The sequence below is a fragment of the Caenorhabditis briggsae genome (genome assembly GCF_000004555.2).
Source record: "Caenorhabditis briggsae complete genome, chrI, whole genome shotgun sequence".
Taxonomy (NCBI): domain Eukaryota; kingdom Metazoa; phylum Nematoda; class Chromadorea; order Rhabditida; family Rhabditidae; genus Caenorhabditis; species Caenorhabditis briggsae.
Genome location: NC_013489.2, coordinates 9,869,798 through 9,886,904, shown reverse-complemented (window position 1 = coordinate 9,886,904; position 17,107 = coordinate 9,869,798). Strand labels below are relative to the sequence as shown.

Here is a 17,107-nt window from a genome sequence, read left to right as displayed (position 1 = left end):
AGGAGGTCTGTCTGAAACTCTTAGATTGTTCTTTGAAAAAAAAAGACGAAAACTTAAAAATCAACCGTAAACCCATCATTCGGAAATCCAGAACAAAAGCTAAATAGCTTATTTTTTTTAAAGCGACAGTTAGAAAAAAAGGCATCTTTTGGAGACGTCACTCTCTTCCCATGTGTTATGTACTCATATGAGTACACTTTTAACGCTTTCGGAATTTTTTGAATGTTGATTTACCCGATTTACCCGATTCTATCTAAATTGTAAATTGTGGTTTTTGTCCTGAGTATTAATTGACTTCGAATACATCTAAAAATCGTCAAACTTCGAACAATTTTTGAATGAAACAATTAAATATAAAGCCAGTTTTGAATTTCGAACTTTTTTGTCTGAAAAAGAAGAAGTTTTAGACATGAATCTCATAAGAAAACTGTAAAAATGCATAAAAATTACAGTCGATGCTGTACTTTTCTGACACTGTTTCCAATTTTATTTTCTCATGAGAGATTGACTGATTCCAATCTAAGTTTGCTTCGGGCTAATTTTTTCCTGTTTTTGATAAAAATGATTTTTGTAGAGAGTGCTCTTCAAATTAATCACGTTGAGACAACTAGCATTAGTCAGAATTCTTTTCTGAACGTCTTTTCCCAAACAAGCCAACAGCAAGCTCTGATAATCAGAGTCTGATTAAGAGTCAAACTTAATCAGCAGCTTTACCTTGCTTTTCTTCATCTTCTGAAAAGCAAAGAAAATTACCAGAGGATTCTGAGAATATCGTCGTCGCCTATGGTTACCCTATAACTAGCTTCGTCGTCGTCGTCTTTTTTGTTTTTGTCGCCACTGGCCAAAAAGAAAAAAAACCTGATTATTAGGTTTTGTCGCTCAATATCCACCTCGTTTAGATTTATCACCCGACCACAATCCCGAGCTCTCCAGTTTTCTCCCCATTTACATCTGCCAGTACGTGTCGGGGGCTCGCGACTCAAGTCATTCTCAAAAAGTAATGTGGAAGAGGTGCCAGGTGCAGAGCCCTAGCAGCAGCGGAAACGCGACGCTTCTCATATTTGAAACCTTTGTTTATACTAATTTCCGCCTCGCTCGTGAATGGTGGAGCCAGCTTGTCGTCGTTTTTTGACCATTAGATCAACTCTTCGGAAACTGAAGACCTTTGCAGAATAAACATTCTATGCAATAGTCGAAAAGTGTATCTTCTGATTTTGCCATTGAGGTCCTATTCTTGTTCTTTTAATTATGCTGGTACGAAAGATCGGATCGTCGCCGAAGGTCAGACTACGACAAATACAGTAACCAAAATATGCTCAGTTTCCAAATTTATTCTCTCGTTTTCAGTGCGTTTTCAGTAAATTTTTCGCTATCGAGGATTTTTATTTTCCGACTTTTTTGGGTAAAATGACAGAAACCTCGAAAAAACAGTGAAAAACAAGAAAGTTAAAGCCGGAAAAATTCAGGTTACGGTAGATGTCGTTATGGAATTTTTTTCTGGTATAAAAAAAATCGGAGACGTGGGAGGGAACGCCGGTAGCTACCGTAACCTAAAATATTTTCATTTTCCGGATTTTTCATCTCGATTTTCATGTACTTGCAGTCAATTGTTCACTATCAAGAACCTTTTTTTCGATTTCTTCAGCGAAAAATTGACGAAAATCAGCAAAAAGCGAGGTAATAGATCCGGAAAAAATTCAGGTTACGGTAGACGTTGTTATGGGACCTTCGGTCGGATTTTTGTACTAGAATAATAATCTGGCGAATAGTTCAAAAACTATGCAGCTATTTCATAATTCGTTTCGAAATCAGACAGACTACTATCCTTTTTTTCTAAACCTGTAGGGGTATCCTGTCTTCATATCTGATGCTCTCCTTTGTTTTCTCATTTCACCAGTTATTTTTTTTTTCTCCTTGGAAACGTATCATTCGTGCTCTCTCTCTCTCTCTCGTTTCACAAAATAACAAAACCGAGAAGGCGGAGTGAGAGAGCATCTAATTAGATGCTTCTACGCTCCACCAGAAGCTGAAAAAGAAGACTACGACGCCTATGTTCTTTCATTAAATTCATTCTTTCTCCTCTTTGGTCATTTCACTCTTCTTCTTCCCTCCCTCGTTTTTTCCTGTCTGATTTTCATTTTCGCACTTTGCAACGAATTCTCATTTTCCTCGAAGTTTCTGTGGAATTTTCTGTGCCAGTGACTCTTATTCAAGTAAAAAAGAACGAGGTGGTGGTAATGAAACCTCGTGGTAAATGGCAGCACACGAACTCATTAGAATTTTAAAATAGAGTCGTTCGAAAAAAAAATATCGACAGAGCAGAAGAAGTATGTGGTCTTCTTATTATTCTGAAGGACTCTCTTTCTCTTTAAGCGTTTTTTTTTCAAATTCTTCCGTTTACTTTTATTATTCTGGTACAAAATATCGGAGCTATGGTCCCACAACGAAAACTACCGTAACCTGAAAATATGCTTACTTTCTCGTTTCTTGCTTTTTAGTCGATTTTTTACCATCAAATATTTTTATTTTTCGACTTATATACGGAAAATATCAGAAAAATCGAGGAAAAGAAGTGAAAACGGAGAAAATGAGTCCGGAAAAAATAATTTTGGGTTACTGTAGTTTTCGTTATGGGACATTCGACCACGGCCACCGGAATTTCTCTGCCACAGCACAGATAATTTTGTACCAAAAAGTCTACAGTAACCCCCGTTAAGTTCAAACTCGTTATTCCCTTTCCCTCCTCATCAAATAGAACATTATCAATAGCGTTTTTTATGATCCCAATTATTGTCGGATTAAAAAAAGTGACACCTGAAAATCTCGGAGACGGCGCTCGTGTCGATTTACGAGGGGGCGGAGCGAAAACGGATACTGTAGATAACCAATTCATTTATGTGAATTTAGTGGGATTTTCTGAACAAAATTTTGATTTCTTGATATAAAAATGATCGCTAGCATCTCTAGAATCTATTTTTAAGCAAAAAACTAAAATTAAACACGAAAGTAGCTCGAACGAGCCGAAATTCTGAAATATTACGTTTTTGCCGCACTTTTTCGTAGATCAAAAAAGGAAACGTTTTCGAATTCTCAGGTGTCACTTTTTTTTAATTCGACAATAAGAGTGCACATTGAAAAAATGAGGGATTTTGTGGGCGTAACTAACTGCTGCATCCTCGAATCCGTAGGGAGAAAGGCGCCGTTTTGACTCATTATGCGCCTTTTTGACGCATTTCTACACCTCGTCTTCATCTTTTTGCTGGCTCGTTTTCTCAATGCTTCTCTACACTGCCCTATTGATCAGTTCAACACATTTTCCTTTTTGCTGCTTTTCCCACTCTTCAGCCGAATCCCTTGATCTAATCTGATAAGCCGATCACTATCACTCATCATTTAAATACTTTGTCTTCTTGGGCCTTTTAAACGATTTCTCCATCCATCTGTTTTTCCCTCCTTTTTATATCTCCCAACACCACCAATCGACCAAAAACCATATAACAAGTAGTGATTTTCAAAAGTTTTAATTTTGGGAAAAATATTCAGAAAGTGTTAATATTTCTGTTATATTTGTTGAAAAAACACGTTGCTCCAAAAACTTAACGGTCCATCTTTTGGGAGATTCAAAAGATTCACGTGGCTCACAAAAGTTTTTGAAATTTCAGTACTTTGATGTGAAAATTAAAACTTTTGAAATTCACTACTTGTTATATCCCGAAACTTTAATTTCTACTTTTTTCATCGTCCATCTTTTGTTTTCTCTTCTTATTACGCCCTTGCCCTTAGTGTTGGGCTCCTCTCATCAAGAATTCATGAAATCATAATGTACATCGTCTTCTTCTTCTCGACGTCTTCTAATTTCTCAGCCGATTTTCATCCGACGAGCACAGGAATAATGAGATTCTTCATTCGGTGTTGATTCCTTTTTGGTTGCAAAGAAAAAGGGAAATAAAAATAAGCAACTAGTTGGTGCACTAATCCGATCTTTTTCGTTCAAGCTCTTCTATTCCGGTAGAGATGATGTCAAGGTTATGGAACTTTTACCATGCATTTATGATTGATCTTTTTGTGTGATTACTTGAAAGTACAACCTGATGACGCTGCAAAAGATCAGGTGTTTCTTAACACCTGGAATCTTTAATCTAACAAGGTTAATTGCATAAGTCTTGAAGTTGAACTCTATGTGTCTATGGACCTGAAATTATAGTTCCAGGAACATTTGAGGAAATTCCGCAGCGAATATCATTTTACATTTAATAAAACGTCTGACTGAACTAAATGAGCTTCGGATCTTGGCAACATCGTCGCTAATTGGTTTCGAAAGTTCGCGAAAACGACGACGTCGTAAACCTAAGCAGCTGAATAAATTTCACAAGGAGAGAGTTGAAAAATATACGAGCAGATGTTATGAGAAGCGGGAAAAGATTACAGTAAAACGAAGGAGACCAGTTTGGGGATTTCGGGCAGGTGTTTCTTTGGAATCACATAAAGAGCAAGTCTCTGGGTTACATCAAGTAGTAGTAATCTAACGGGACCCGACGAAGATGATGAAAGTGACCAAACGCTCATTCTCTTTTTTCTCTGGGTTCTTCGTGTGCGTGAGCCCGTGAGCCTTTCGGTTAGTCCTCTCCTACTTCTGCTTCACTTCTTTTAACTCTCTGTTGCAGAAGCAGAGAGAGAGAGAGAGGCACAACACAAAACGACGGGGGCCTCTGGGCTGTTGTTGGTGGTTGGTGTGAGATGAGAAAGAGAGGATGGCGAATGAGGAGAGAAGCGAGAAGAGTGAGGATCTCTCTCCCTTCTCCCGTTCTCCTTTTCTCTCCCTTTTCGTGCTTCTTCTTCTTCTACTCCTTCTCGTTCGGCGTCGTCTTCTTCTTTTTCCGCGCAGGAAAAGCACGAGTCCGACGCGCGACGTCTTCTACTTCTTCTCCTATTCTCAACTTCTCACCCCCCCCCCCCTGTCTCTGTCAATTCTCCAGTTCTCGTCCACCGCGAGATGATGCTGCTGGCGGAGCACGCACAGACACGACGAATAACCAGAGCCTTTGAAGGGAGAAGAACGAGGCGAGCGCCACGCCTTCGATTTCCTCATCCGTCTCTCGATCGCAAGTTCTATTTCGTTTAGGGGGGGGGGGGGGGTCCTCTTTTGCCTCAGCTTCAAGGGTGTCCACATATATTCACGTTGACCAGTTAGGTTATACATGTAAGTGTTTGTATTTCTTTCCAGGTCGAACTTTTCGTCCGAATGCCCAGCAAGGTATTCATGTATTCTTTACTTCAAGAATATTTCTCTCGAATATTGCTTTTCAAAAATTACCGTTATCTTTTGTTCTAGTTATCATATCCATTCTATTTTGAAGCACATTTTCCCTATCCATGTTAAATATTCCTCCTCCTTTGTTTTATTTTCTTCTCTCGTTCTTTTTTGTACAATACAATTTTGTGCTTCTTCACCACGACAATAAAAGAAATATACAATTTTTTCAGATATGCAAGCGTCACAGAAAACAAAACAGGCGCAAAAAAGGAATAGGGGTGATAAAAATGTAAAACGATTACCAATAACCAGACGAGGAAGACCAGAGATAAATCAGTTGTATGTGTTTTCTTGGAACCACAAAAACGAAGAAACCGAACTTTATTTCAGCACCCCATCGTTCTTTTCGTATGCCCGATTCACATTCCTGTGGATGACGATGGTTGCTCTCGATGCATTAACTGGCTTCCGTTTCGAACTGTTGTGGCCGGCGTGGCTTATGATCAGAGCAGCTGTGGAATCGCTTCAGACTAGAAATCAGCACTGTGTCACCACAATCGCCAATCCATCAGCGGTGGTTTGTAATCTGTGTGTCATCTTAAACACTTAATCCGAATTTTACAGAGATTTTCAATATTATTTGTGTGCGTAACTGCCACTTCCGATCTGATATGTTACCTGTTCATACCGGTTCGAGTGTTGATATTTTGCGCCACAGTTTTTGTTTGGGTCAACTTTTTTTACCATTCACAAGGCGGCTTTCTCAGAACAATGGCTACTGTATATGGTCAGTTTTCAGTTTTTCTACTAACTACGCGGAGGTGTAACACAACTACCGTAATTCAAAAATTAGTTTATTTTCCGAATTTATTATATCGCTTTTCGTGCGTTTTCAGTCAATTTTTTCGCTATCAAAAGTTGTAATTTTCCGACTTTTTTGAAAACAAATTAATCACTCAAAAATCTATGAACTCCGTAAAAAACGAGATAATGAATCCTGAAACAGTTTAGGTTACTGTAGTATGTCGTTTTGGGACCTTCGGCCACGCTCACCGGCGTTTCTCTTCCACATCTCGAATTTTCTTACCAGTAAATACAAAATAGCATCAAATTTTGCAGGAAGATCATTCTAGGAATCTGCCAAAAAACAACCTTCCTTCCATAGAAAGTTTAACAAATTGCAGTGATTAGAAAAGTGATTAGTAGTGTTTTCCTGAAAATACGGATATAATTATAAATCACGATAATCAACATCACATCATTTGTTGGTCAGCAACATTTTAAATTAAATTTCGATGAATTCCAGGTGGAGAACGATCACAAGCAGTGCCTATCGTGGTGATAACATGTTGCATTGTTCTATTTGAACTATTTATAAGAATTCGGTAAGTTCATTTTAACCCTGTTTTCTAGTTGTTGTATTCTGTCTTTCAGAATTACAATGTATGAATATATTTTATTGTTCAGGAGTCAACCGCTGCTGCTCCACTTCTTGCCGAATCGTAAGTTTCTTTTTTCGAAGTCAATGACATATTCAAAACTACCGATTTTCAGTGACAGAATGGGCAGGGGTACCTCCAGTGTGGCCACGAAGTCTCAACGCTTTTTTCGGTGCACATTCGATAGGATATCCAGCGATCATGACAACAGTATCACTACATTATTATATCAAGTAGACTATAATTACATATTCAATCTGATCAATTATATTCTGACTTTCAGCGAATGGCAGCTGCGTCGAACACAAGGAGATGTATCAAATCGAAACGAGCAGTTGTTTCGGATACTGGTGGAAAGTCTTCCTGCAGAATACGAGGGTCCAAAAGATTATACGTCACAGCAGTGTCTAGAAGACGGCGATCTATACTATCTGGATCCGCCGGTTCAAACGTCGTCACAACCGATGCAAGCGATACAAGCAGCACCGAGTGCAACGCCGCCGACAACATCAAAAAAGAATGGGATACACAAGAAAAATGGCGAAGTGCAGTCGTCATCAAAGAAGAAGAAGAACGGAAATGCGTTCAATTCGACACCGCCGAACGACAAGAAGAAGAACAAATCGATACGTGGAACCGATGTGGACGACGTTGATGATTCAGATGCAGACGATTTTTCATGGAGAGATCAGTCTGGTAGTCAAGGACAACGACGAGGAGGAGGGCTTTCAATTATTCGGATTATTTTCACAACTGTTTGGTGGATGATTTCTGCTTTGTTCGTGGTAAGATTATTATTAAACGCCGGTGGCCATGGCTGAGGGTCCCACAATTACGATTACCTAGAAATATGTTTGTTTCTCCGGATTTATTTTCTAGATTTTAGCTGCTTTTCGTTACGTTTTTTGTTATCGTCCACGGCCACCCACGCCCTGACACGAGTGGTAAAATCCTACTGATATTCACGGGGACCTACTGATATTTTGCGGTAAAAAGTAGTGCGAGCGAGCGAGCAAAAAAACTTTTTGAGGAAAATTTTTCAAGATAAGGAGGGACTCTTATGTGATTTGGACCTTCTGATATTTTTGGAATTTACCTGCTGATATTTCGGTCGCGAAATTTTCAGTGCCGGGGCCTGACGGCCACCGACGTTTCTTGTCCACAGCTCCAATTTTCTTGACCGGAATAACATTAAAGACTATTTTTCAGAACTCTGGAGTACCTGACGGCCCAGTCAGCCAACCAGACGACGAGTACGAGGAAGAGGAAGTGGAAGTAGAAAAGAAGAACGGACGAACTGATTCCTTAACAAATTCAACGACACCAACAACGACAACGTCTACAACGAAAGGTCGAGCGAACACGATGCCATCTACAACGACACGGAATCATAATAACAATAATAACAACAACCATCAACAGAAACAACAGAATCATAAACAGTCGAACGGAAAAAGTCATCATCATAATCATCAGAATCAAAAGTCGAATGGGAATGCAAATGGGCACGCGAGGTCAGGAGCAGTTCGAGACAGTTCACATGATACGAATGCCAGTAACGAGAATGACATACGAAGTAGCATGTCAAGAGAACTGGAAACATTACGAGCTGAAATTTCGTCACGGAGGAGTCTGGAAGAGGATTATAAGCTTCAAATATCCATGCACGAATCCAATCACAATAGATTATCTCAGCAGTTATCAAATATGAAATTAAAGGCAGAGCAGATGGAAATCAAATATTCGACATTAGAAAAACATCGGGAGTCTGATAAATCTCTACTTGAACAATCGGAGAGAAAATACTCGGATTTACTCGGTAAAAAGGAAGAAATCGAATCGATTTTGAGTGCTGAGAGAAAAGCCCGGCAGGAAACTGCAAGCAAAAAATACGACGTGGCTGAACATCAACGCGAACGAGAACGACAACTGGAATCTGAAATTGACAAGTTGAGAGCTGAACTGAAATCGAAAGAAGAGTCAAAAATGCGAATGGAATCAGAATTGAACAGTTTGCGAAACTACAAGGAGGAGCATGATATTGAGGCTATCTCCATGGAGCTTCGCATCGTAAGAGACAAATCAGTTCAAATGGAAGAATCACTGGCTGGAGAGAACAAACTGAAACAAAGTCTATTCAAGTGTCTTGGAGATGCTCGTGATACCATAAAATCGTTGGAACGTCGATGCGCTGAGCTTCAAACGAAGAATGGATCTGGAGGAAGCAGTGAGACGTTGATGAATGGACGTTCGTCAACTGAAGCTAATAATGAAAATGATACGGTAGGTTTTTGGTCTTTCAACTAAATTTATTCAAGATCAAATATATTAACCATACTTGTAAAATTCCGGGTCTGAGGAAATTTTCGAGACCCGGGCCCGGCCCGGAAGGCCCAACGTCAAAAATTCTGTATTTTTGAGCCAAATTTTGAGCTCTCAATATAATTTTTCCCATTTTTTTGTCGTTTTTTGGATTGTTTGTCTGTCTGATCAAAAAAGATCGAAAAAACTCGAAAAAAAATTTTTGATCGAAAAAAATCACATAAGGGTCCCCCCTTATGTGTTTTTTGAAAATTTCGAAACTAGTGAATGACGGGCCCGTTACAAGTATGATATTAACCCCTTACCAAAGTTACAGACAGCCTCCGATCAATCTTCGCCTCATCAGCACTCAGCCATGGGATCTCCAGTCCCATTTGCCAAAATGCCACTTACAGTAAACGTTTCGAACCGTCACGGATCTCCATTCAGTGAGAAACTATCTCCAATCGCATCGATTGGATCAGTTATCTCTGCAGCTGGCGGACCTGCTCCTCCTGATTACATGATGGCTGTTGGTGCATCTGCTGCGACAATAGTTGCACAGAAACAGCCGGCGCCCGGCTTCTCCGGAATAAGGTTAACTTTTTTCCAACGTTGAATTAAACAAAGAAAAGAAGTTATTCCTGTAAAAGAGCCCTAGCTCGTATCTAGATTATTGAGAAAGAAGGTACACTGAAATTTCACTTGTTAGGTCATCAACCAAAATCGGTCAAAAAATTTGGAACGCTTCACGAATTTGAGTGTCATCCTTGCGCAATGGCCATGCTAATCTTCTCGAAGAAGGGAATCTTATTAAGGTCATCTGTTTATATAGGGACCCCCTAGACAGCAACATATCCCGGGTTCCGCGCGTCACTCTGCATCCTATGGGAAGGGGCGGAGCTTATGTTATCTTATGGGAAGAAGGATGTTCTAGAAGGAGTATCTTTGTCGAGTAGATTTTTTTCGGGAAAATAGAATTTCAAATGTCTTCCCAAATCAAAGATTGAAAACTGTTAAAGCTAGTTCTTACCAGAAAAGGGGCGGAGCCTATTGGAATGGTTAGGTGTAGACTGTCTGCAAGTTGTATGATTACAAGACAATGTTATTTGAGTGATAAGTTTAAGTGTCAGTATTTTGTTTTATATCTCATTGTGAACCATCAGACATTATCTGAAAATAAAAGAAAAAACCAAATCACATAGAAAGGGGAGCAGGGCTTTCAAATTAGTTTTACATATATTCAAAATAATAATAATCACATAAGGGGGACCCTTACGGTACTATGTCCCACTGATATTTGAACATTTTATCAACTGATTTTTCGTCATGTAAATGTTTAGTTTCTGGGGGGAAATCTCATATCAACTAGCCATTTTTAAAATAACCATTTCTTCATCATATTCCTTATCTTCAGATACAACGAATTCACTCACATGCCAACTGGAGGAGAACACCGCCTATTTGATACTCCAGCTCTCTCTGCTTCATCACCGAACGGAACCGATCCGGAAGAAGATTTTCTTTCAAATATGGGAAAGTTCGGAGCTCCAGCACAACCAGCTGCTCGTCTTGCTTAGATCCCTGTCGTTTTCTTTTTTTTTTAATTGCAAACTTTCAAATCAGATACTCTCATTGCTGAACGGTGAATCGCAACTTTTCCAAATCTTTCTTTCCCAATTTCATTGGCATTTTCCTCTCCTCTGATGACACACTTTTCCATACCGATTTCATGAACTGTCTTTAGTCTTCCAAATCCCGTGATTTCTATTATTTCCGTTTCTTCCAAGCCTTCTTTTTTTCCTACTCTGTATCTCTCTTTCCTATTGGTCTCTGTATTTTTTCTCTTTATGTTATCACTTTTTTTTTCTTTTCCATATATTCTCATCATTTAATTACTGTAGATAGTTTCATAGCCTTCAAATGATGCCGCATTTCTTTTTTCACAGAACTCAGAAGGTAAAATCTAACACAGACAACGAATAATAATAATATTTTATCATTAACTTTTTACAAGTTTTTGACAAAATATAATAATTTAGCCATTTAGCTTTAGCCAATTTAGTCATAATTAGTCACTCTTTCTTTCCTTTCCCTATCCCAGTTTCTCTTTTCTGTCCCTGTCCTTTTCCTTCATTTTTTTCCCTGAAGACCAATCTCTTAAAAAGGTTAGGTCAATCTATCACCGGGCTCTAAGAACGCGCATTCCTGTCCCCCTGTCCTTTTTTATGTTTTTAAACCCATGTAAATTTTTCTCTGTGCCCTTCTCCCCTTTTTCACTGCGCCGTTTCTTTTACAACCGATTGGATCTCGAGTTACGGTTCCCATCCCATCCAACAGCACACACATTGTTTTGAGTGTCTCGTCTCTTCTTTAATTTGTTTTTCTCAGTTGTAATTAATTGCTTGTCTCCTCTCTCTCTCTCTCTCTCTCTCTCTCTCTCTCTCTCTCTCTCTCTCTCTCTCTCTCTCTCTCTCTCTCTCTCTCTCTCTCTCTCTCTCTCTCTCTCTCTCTCGGTATTTCGTTTCTTTTTTAATATTTATTTTCTCTAAACTGTCTGCTAATTGATAACTTTTTTAATTGTCGCGTCGCAGATTCTGAGCAAGCAATTATTTAATATTGAACCAAATAAATTGGTGTTAATTTCTTTTAATTGGATTTTTGAAACACGGAACTGTATGATCAGCAGTTTTTTGGCCTTTTTCCCTCTCCAAATAGAATCTGAAAATGGGAAATGAAACCAATTCCAGCCGGGAATTTCGATAGATAATGAGAGTTCTCGGCCAGTACAAAAAGGCACCGTCCGCTTCATTTTCTTCACATTTCAACAAAATGAATTCCTTCTTCCTTATTCTCGTTCTCGTCGCTCTCATGTGCTTGTCGCTGATTGAAGCTGCCGATCCAGATTTCGGAGGAATCTTCTCGGGAGTCGGTGGACTTATGGGATCCATCGGAGGATTGGCTATAGCCGGTGGAAAGAAAAAGTAACACTTCTCTCATATTTTTCTGACTGACTGAATAAATTTATATGCATTTCAAATTTTTTATTGTCATGAAAAAGATCAAAGGGAGTTTTACATAGGTTACCGTAATACACGGAATGAATGATGGAATCTTAAATAAAAGAAATATTAAACAGTTGTAGAAGACGTGCATGAAGAAGACGAAGAAGTTCTCTGACTAGCTTGAATAATTTTTTCCTGATCTTTATCTCAATTGATGAAGATTCATGTAACTTTTGCTCATTTAGGAGAAGTGAATGAGAAAAATAAACGAATCAGCCTTCATTTTTTGACGATGTGAAAACCAGGGATTTTTGAATTCTTCAGAATTCTCTGAACTACTTGAAACGACTACGATTCTCATTAAATTAGGATTCCCTTAAGAAGGGCCAGCAGCAACTGTAATCTTCGAGGGACCCAATTTCACCTAACCATTCCAATTGGCTCCGCCCCTTTCCTGGGGAAAGCTAGCTGTTACAGTTTTCAATCTTCAATTCTGAAAGACATTTTAAATTTTACTTTTCTCGTCAAAATTACACATTTATCCATATATATCCATCTAGAACATCATCTTTCCCATAACATCATAGGCTCCGCCCACTTCCTGTGATAAAATACTGGACCTAATAAATAAAATTTGAACTTCCAGTGTAACTTCTTTCTTATTGTTCTAGATATGAGTTCGGGCTATTTTATAGGAATAAATCTTTCATTGTTAAATTAGTTCTCAGGAAAACATGTTGTGTCAATGCCTTGAACGTCGTCGGCACGCTGAGTGAATTGACTTTCTGAAGCTTCGAGAGAACATGCGTGTGCTCCAAGCAAGTGTCACCATTGAACTGTTGATTCTGACGCGGCTGCAGATCAATTTTGCCAGATGGGAGGATTCTCAGAATTGTTTTTTCGTTGGTCGATGGTTTAGTCAAAAACTGTGATTCTTGTCTAGCTGATATAAAACTTTTTACATTTTACAAATTACAATGCGATTCGGATGGCGTATAGTTTGTTGAAATTTAAACCGGCGAACGTAAAGATTGGATGAATTGTCTTCATCTACATCAGTGATGAATGCCCTGAAATATTGATATCAACATCTGATTGTAGTCGTTTCCAAAAACCATCGCATCTAAATTTTTAGAATTCCCTTTTTGTTAACGGAGCTATGCCTAGGGCAACAAGCGAGTCGCATTTTAGTGTTTTGATTATATCTTCGCTCGATTCGGAGCAGTTTTCGTTTTCGCTGTTGCTCCAATTTTGTTCAAAATATCGATGAAAGCAGCGGCTTGAGAACTGCTGGAGAATGACACTGAATCCGAAGAAGATGATGAACTGAGATCATCTGTTTTGGTTTTCACAGAAACAGACTGCTGAAGTTTCTTCGAGGTAGAAGAACGAACAGCCCGAACGGAAGTTGTAGCATCACTTTCACTGGCCGTGCGTGATCGCCCAAGGTATGTGATGGTTATCGGTTGCTCCTTGGTACGACTGGAACTCGGGAATAATTACGATTGTATAATAGAATCTTACCGAGTCGACGCTGATCTGGTTCTCGGACCATTCTCCACATTTACTGCCGGTCGTGTCCTTGTCGTTCTCTGAATTTGCTTGTTACCATCTGCAGGTTCTGCCTTCGGACGGTAAATACCCAACATCTGAAACAAGTTGTAATATTAGGATTTCTCAAGCGGAAGCCAATTTGAGAAAGATAGCAAGGCTCGGCAGTCTACCATTCAGTTTTTTTTTTCAATACGATAACTCCAGTGAAACAGTGAACTTCTTCATTGCTAGTAGTTAAATTTTCAAAAATTAGTTTAAAAGAAATAAGTTATTGTACATGAAGAATGATAATTCTATTTGACAAAATGGTCAGATGGGTGCAGACGGGTAATTTCCTTATTGATTTCGCGTTGCTGTACTGCTGATCCAATGTGAGTGTCCCACATCTTAGCAGCGAACTCAATGCTTCGCTTCGACTCGGTGGCTTGTTCTTCGCACGGAGTGATATTGACCATCACCATTGTTTTGGAGTTTCCTCGTCCCAAACAATCCATAAGAACTTGTGTGAGCTTGCTATCCCGATATGGTACATGTGATGATTTTGACTTTTGCATGCTGACACACTTTTGAAGAACGGAGAGGGACTGATTGATGTTGGTCATCTCTTTGAATTGTTGTCCAACAACTCCCGACTCCTTTGCGCGCTCCGATCCAGCCAAATCAACCAGTTTGAGCACCGAGTTGGTCGAAATACCTGGAATTAAGAATTAGATTTCCAGCTTCAACAGAAATATAGTGCTTACCAGTTGATTTCTGCTCTGCCTTGATTTTCCACATGTATATGGCATGAGAACGAGACGAGTACTCGTTGCATTTGGTACTGGCCGTTTTCCTGTTTGAGTCTGCTGTTCTTAGTAGAACAGCCATATCAGACTGTTTCTTGAGTGGATGCTCGGACAATCCGTCGAGGGACACGAGTAGTATACAAATGGTTGACGCTGGACGGTCATTTTGCCCAAATGACGTTTTCTGCACTTTTCAGCTATTTTAACGCTTATTTTCATCAGAAAAGTGCCTAAGCTCATCGGAAATCAGTCATTTTTGAAAAACGACACTTTTTAGGCTGGACGTAGAAGTGACCATTTTGCCCAAATGCGATTTTTGCAGATTTTCAACATTTTAAAAACATTTTAAGGCTTATTTTCAACAATTTTCAAAAATGGGGGGAGGTGTACTTTGTAGTTTATAAAAATGATAATTAATAAATGCGCTTTTCAAAAGATTTAAAGCTTTTAACAAATCTGAATCTCCTTGAATTAGTAGAGTAGACTCTCTGGGAATCAAGAATTTCCGTGGTGTATTTATGAGAGATACTTTGCAGAGTGAAGGAATTAAAGAAAAAGAAACGTACTATAAATTTGGACTCGATTAGCTGATTCCGTTCAGAGTTTAAAATTGTCACAAAATGATAATAAAAACGTAGAAAAAAAGGAGAATAGTCATACTATTATTAAAAGACCAAATAAAATAAATTAACCAAAGAGAACCAAGAATTTTTAAAAGGAATAAACACCGGTTATCAATTTAAAACTATTTCAAAGCAATTTTTTATTCTCTCGATAAAATACGAAAATTCACAGGAATCACCAATCAAATAGATGGCTTTTCAATGGTCGGAATACACTTACTCATGTTAATTACATTAGTCTTTATATCGCGAACATATCGGGAAATATCTCCACTTGTTTCCAACCTTTCTCCGCTTTTTAAGAGAAATTCTTCTATGGCGGATTTAGCTTCTTCGATTTTCCTTATTAGCGACCAGGTTTCCATTGCTTCATGTATAATTTTTCTTCTTTCCTCACGTGGCACTCTCGTCATAACTTCGGAGATAATTTTGGAATTACTGCCATGTTGATTTTTCCAAAAATCCTCAATCTGATTATCGGAAAGTGTATAGTCTTCTTTAGGTGTAACCCTAAAACCGAACAAGTTACATTTAGAATTTTTAACAAAACAAAAATTACCAAAAATCGATGATTACGGGTTCTCCTTCATCATTTTGACCGTAGTTCCCGCTATTCGTCCCAATATCTTCCAGACGCAAGATAAATTGAAGAAAGTGCACTAACATCAAAGCACGAGGATTTGCTTCTTTGAAAGTCAACTGTTTCGCTGGTGTAAATTTGATCTCCCGAGTTCCAATGTACAATGTCTTCTTTGTGGCGGAAGTTTGTGGAAATATAAAATGGACTTCACCGCAGATTTGGATCAACGATAGTAACTAAAAATGTGAATTAAAACTAAAATGTTATTCTTGTTCGAGTAATTCAATGGAATACCTTATAGACGTATAACTCTTGGACGTACGGTAGACTAATACTATTATATCGACTCGATATGGATGAAGAGGTTGGTCGTGGACCACGTTGATGGCATTTTATAAAATAGCGCTGATCCAAATCAGAATGCTTTACATCACATACCAGTCCAATCGACATACCTTCGGTTTTATCTAAAAAACCATTTCATTAAAATTTTTAAGCTTGAAAAATGATAAATTTAAACATGTTGAATTTGTAAAAAAATTTAAAAAACAAATACATAGTATTTATATCAACATTATATTACCTGAGAATTTTATTGAAAAATTCCAAGCTCCTCCAGAATGCAACGCCAAGAAATATTCTCGAACAGTTCCTGTAAAAATTATTTAGAAAAAAATAAAAAGTAAAAATAAACTCTGAAAATATAGGTAAATACATACTTTCTATCGTGTCCTTGTCTCCTTCCAACATCTCATAGACTTTACCGAGGTATTCCACCCAAATATCAAGTCGATCTCCGCTTATTGGACCATATTCCATTAATTTATCCGACAGTTTGATCGCATTCTTGCATAAATCGATTTTGTAAACACGAATTCCTCCCTTTTTTGTCCCACGCTTTGCAACTTTGAGAAAATCCTCCCAAATCCGAGCAGTATCTTCATTAGCCATTTTTTCTGAAACAATAAATCGTTAAATAATATTCGTCAATATAAAAATCAAAATCTCGTAGCAAGTCTAATCCGTAACAAAAAAATTGTTGAAAAAATATGAAACATAACTCCTAGAATTAAACGCTGTTTCAAAATATAAAATAATTGGGGAAAAACGGGAACTACAGAAGAAAAGGAAGTCTCTTTTCTATTCACAAAAGTTAATGGAAGAGTAAGGATGCAAGAAAATGCGATGTTGGCAACGTCCCGTGTTTCTCTGCGTCTCTGCCTTCCACTCTATCCCAACGCGTTTGCGTGCGTCTAGTTCAAGTGGAGCAAATATGTGATTGCGCTCGGTCACAGTGAGGAAGAGAAAAGAAGGTCACACAAAGAGAAAGGGAACACTGCTGACCTTTATGCGTCACACCAAAGGAAAAAACAGAAGGAGAAAGAGAGAACTCGATGAGTTTGGTCACACCTAAATAACTTTCTCGAAGGTGCTGGCAAACAGGTATGAAAGGACAAAGTGTCTCATTTAAAAACGATTTGCGTCGCAGAATTTCTTCAGTTTTTGTGTTGTTATTTCATTTTCAAGATGATTTTCAAGCGGAGTTCAATATTTTGCGGCGCCAAA

General features: G+C 38.4%; 5 protein-coding genes across 5 annotated transcripts; 2 read left to right on the top strand and 3 right to left on the bottom strand.

Annotated features, from left to right (window-relative positions):
* Positions 1-347: 347 nt before the first annotated feature.
* Positions 348-729, bottom strand: CBG25361 (the record flags this gene model as incomplete). Its single annotated transcript, XM_045240741.1, has 2 exons — positions 348-386; positions 715-729. 2 exons carry the CDS (start codon positions 727-729, stop codon positions 348-350), a joined length of 54 nt encoding a protein of 17 aa, XP_045099316.1.
* Positions 730-5,486: 4,757 nt separating this feature from the next.
* Positions 5,487-10,574, top strand: Cbr-maco-1 (the record flags this gene model as incomplete). Its single annotated transcript, XM_045240732.1, has 7 exons — positions 5,487-5,831; positions 5,879-6,041; positions 6,561-6,639; positions 6,689-7,478; positions 7,903-8,976; positions 9,332-9,591; positions 10,412-10,574. The coding sequence occupies 7 exons, from the start codon at positions 5,487-5,489 to the stop codon at positions 10,572-10,574; spliced, it is 2,874 nt and encodes a 957-aa protein (XP_045094943.1).
* A 1,252-nt stretch (positions 10,575-11,826) lies between these two features.
* Positions 11,827-11,982, top strand: CBG12681 (the record flags this gene model as incomplete). The annotated part of the gene is made up of 1 exon (XM_002640132.1): positions 11,827-11,982. The coding sequence occupies one exon, from the start codon at positions 11,827-11,829 to the stop codon at positions 11,980-11,982; it is 156 nt and encodes a 51-aa protein (XP_002640178.1).
* Positions 11,983-13,198: 1,216 nt separating this feature from the next.
* On the bottom strand, positions 13,199-13,648 carry CBG25360 (the record flags this gene model as incomplete). The annotated part of the gene is made up of 2 exons (XM_045240721.1): positions 13,199-13,481; positions 13,524-13,648. The coding sequence occupies 2 exons, from the start codon at positions 13,646-13,648 to the stop codon at positions 13,199-13,201; spliced, it is 408 nt and encodes a 135-aa protein (XP_045099315.1).
* A 198-nt stretch (positions 13,649-13,846) lies between these two features.
* CBG12680 lies at positions 13,847-16,492 on the bottom strand (the record flags this gene model as incomplete). Its single annotated transcript, XM_045240716.1, has 6 exons — positions 13,847-14,247; positions 14,297-14,522; positions 15,195-15,471; positions 15,521-15,777; positions 15,836-16,008; positions 16,261-16,492. The coding sequence occupies 6 exons, from the start codon at positions 16,490-16,492 to the stop codon at positions 13,847-13,849; spliced, it is 1,566 nt and encodes a 521-aa protein (XP_045094942.1).
* Between the last annotated feature and the right edge of the window lie 615 nt (positions 16,493-17,107).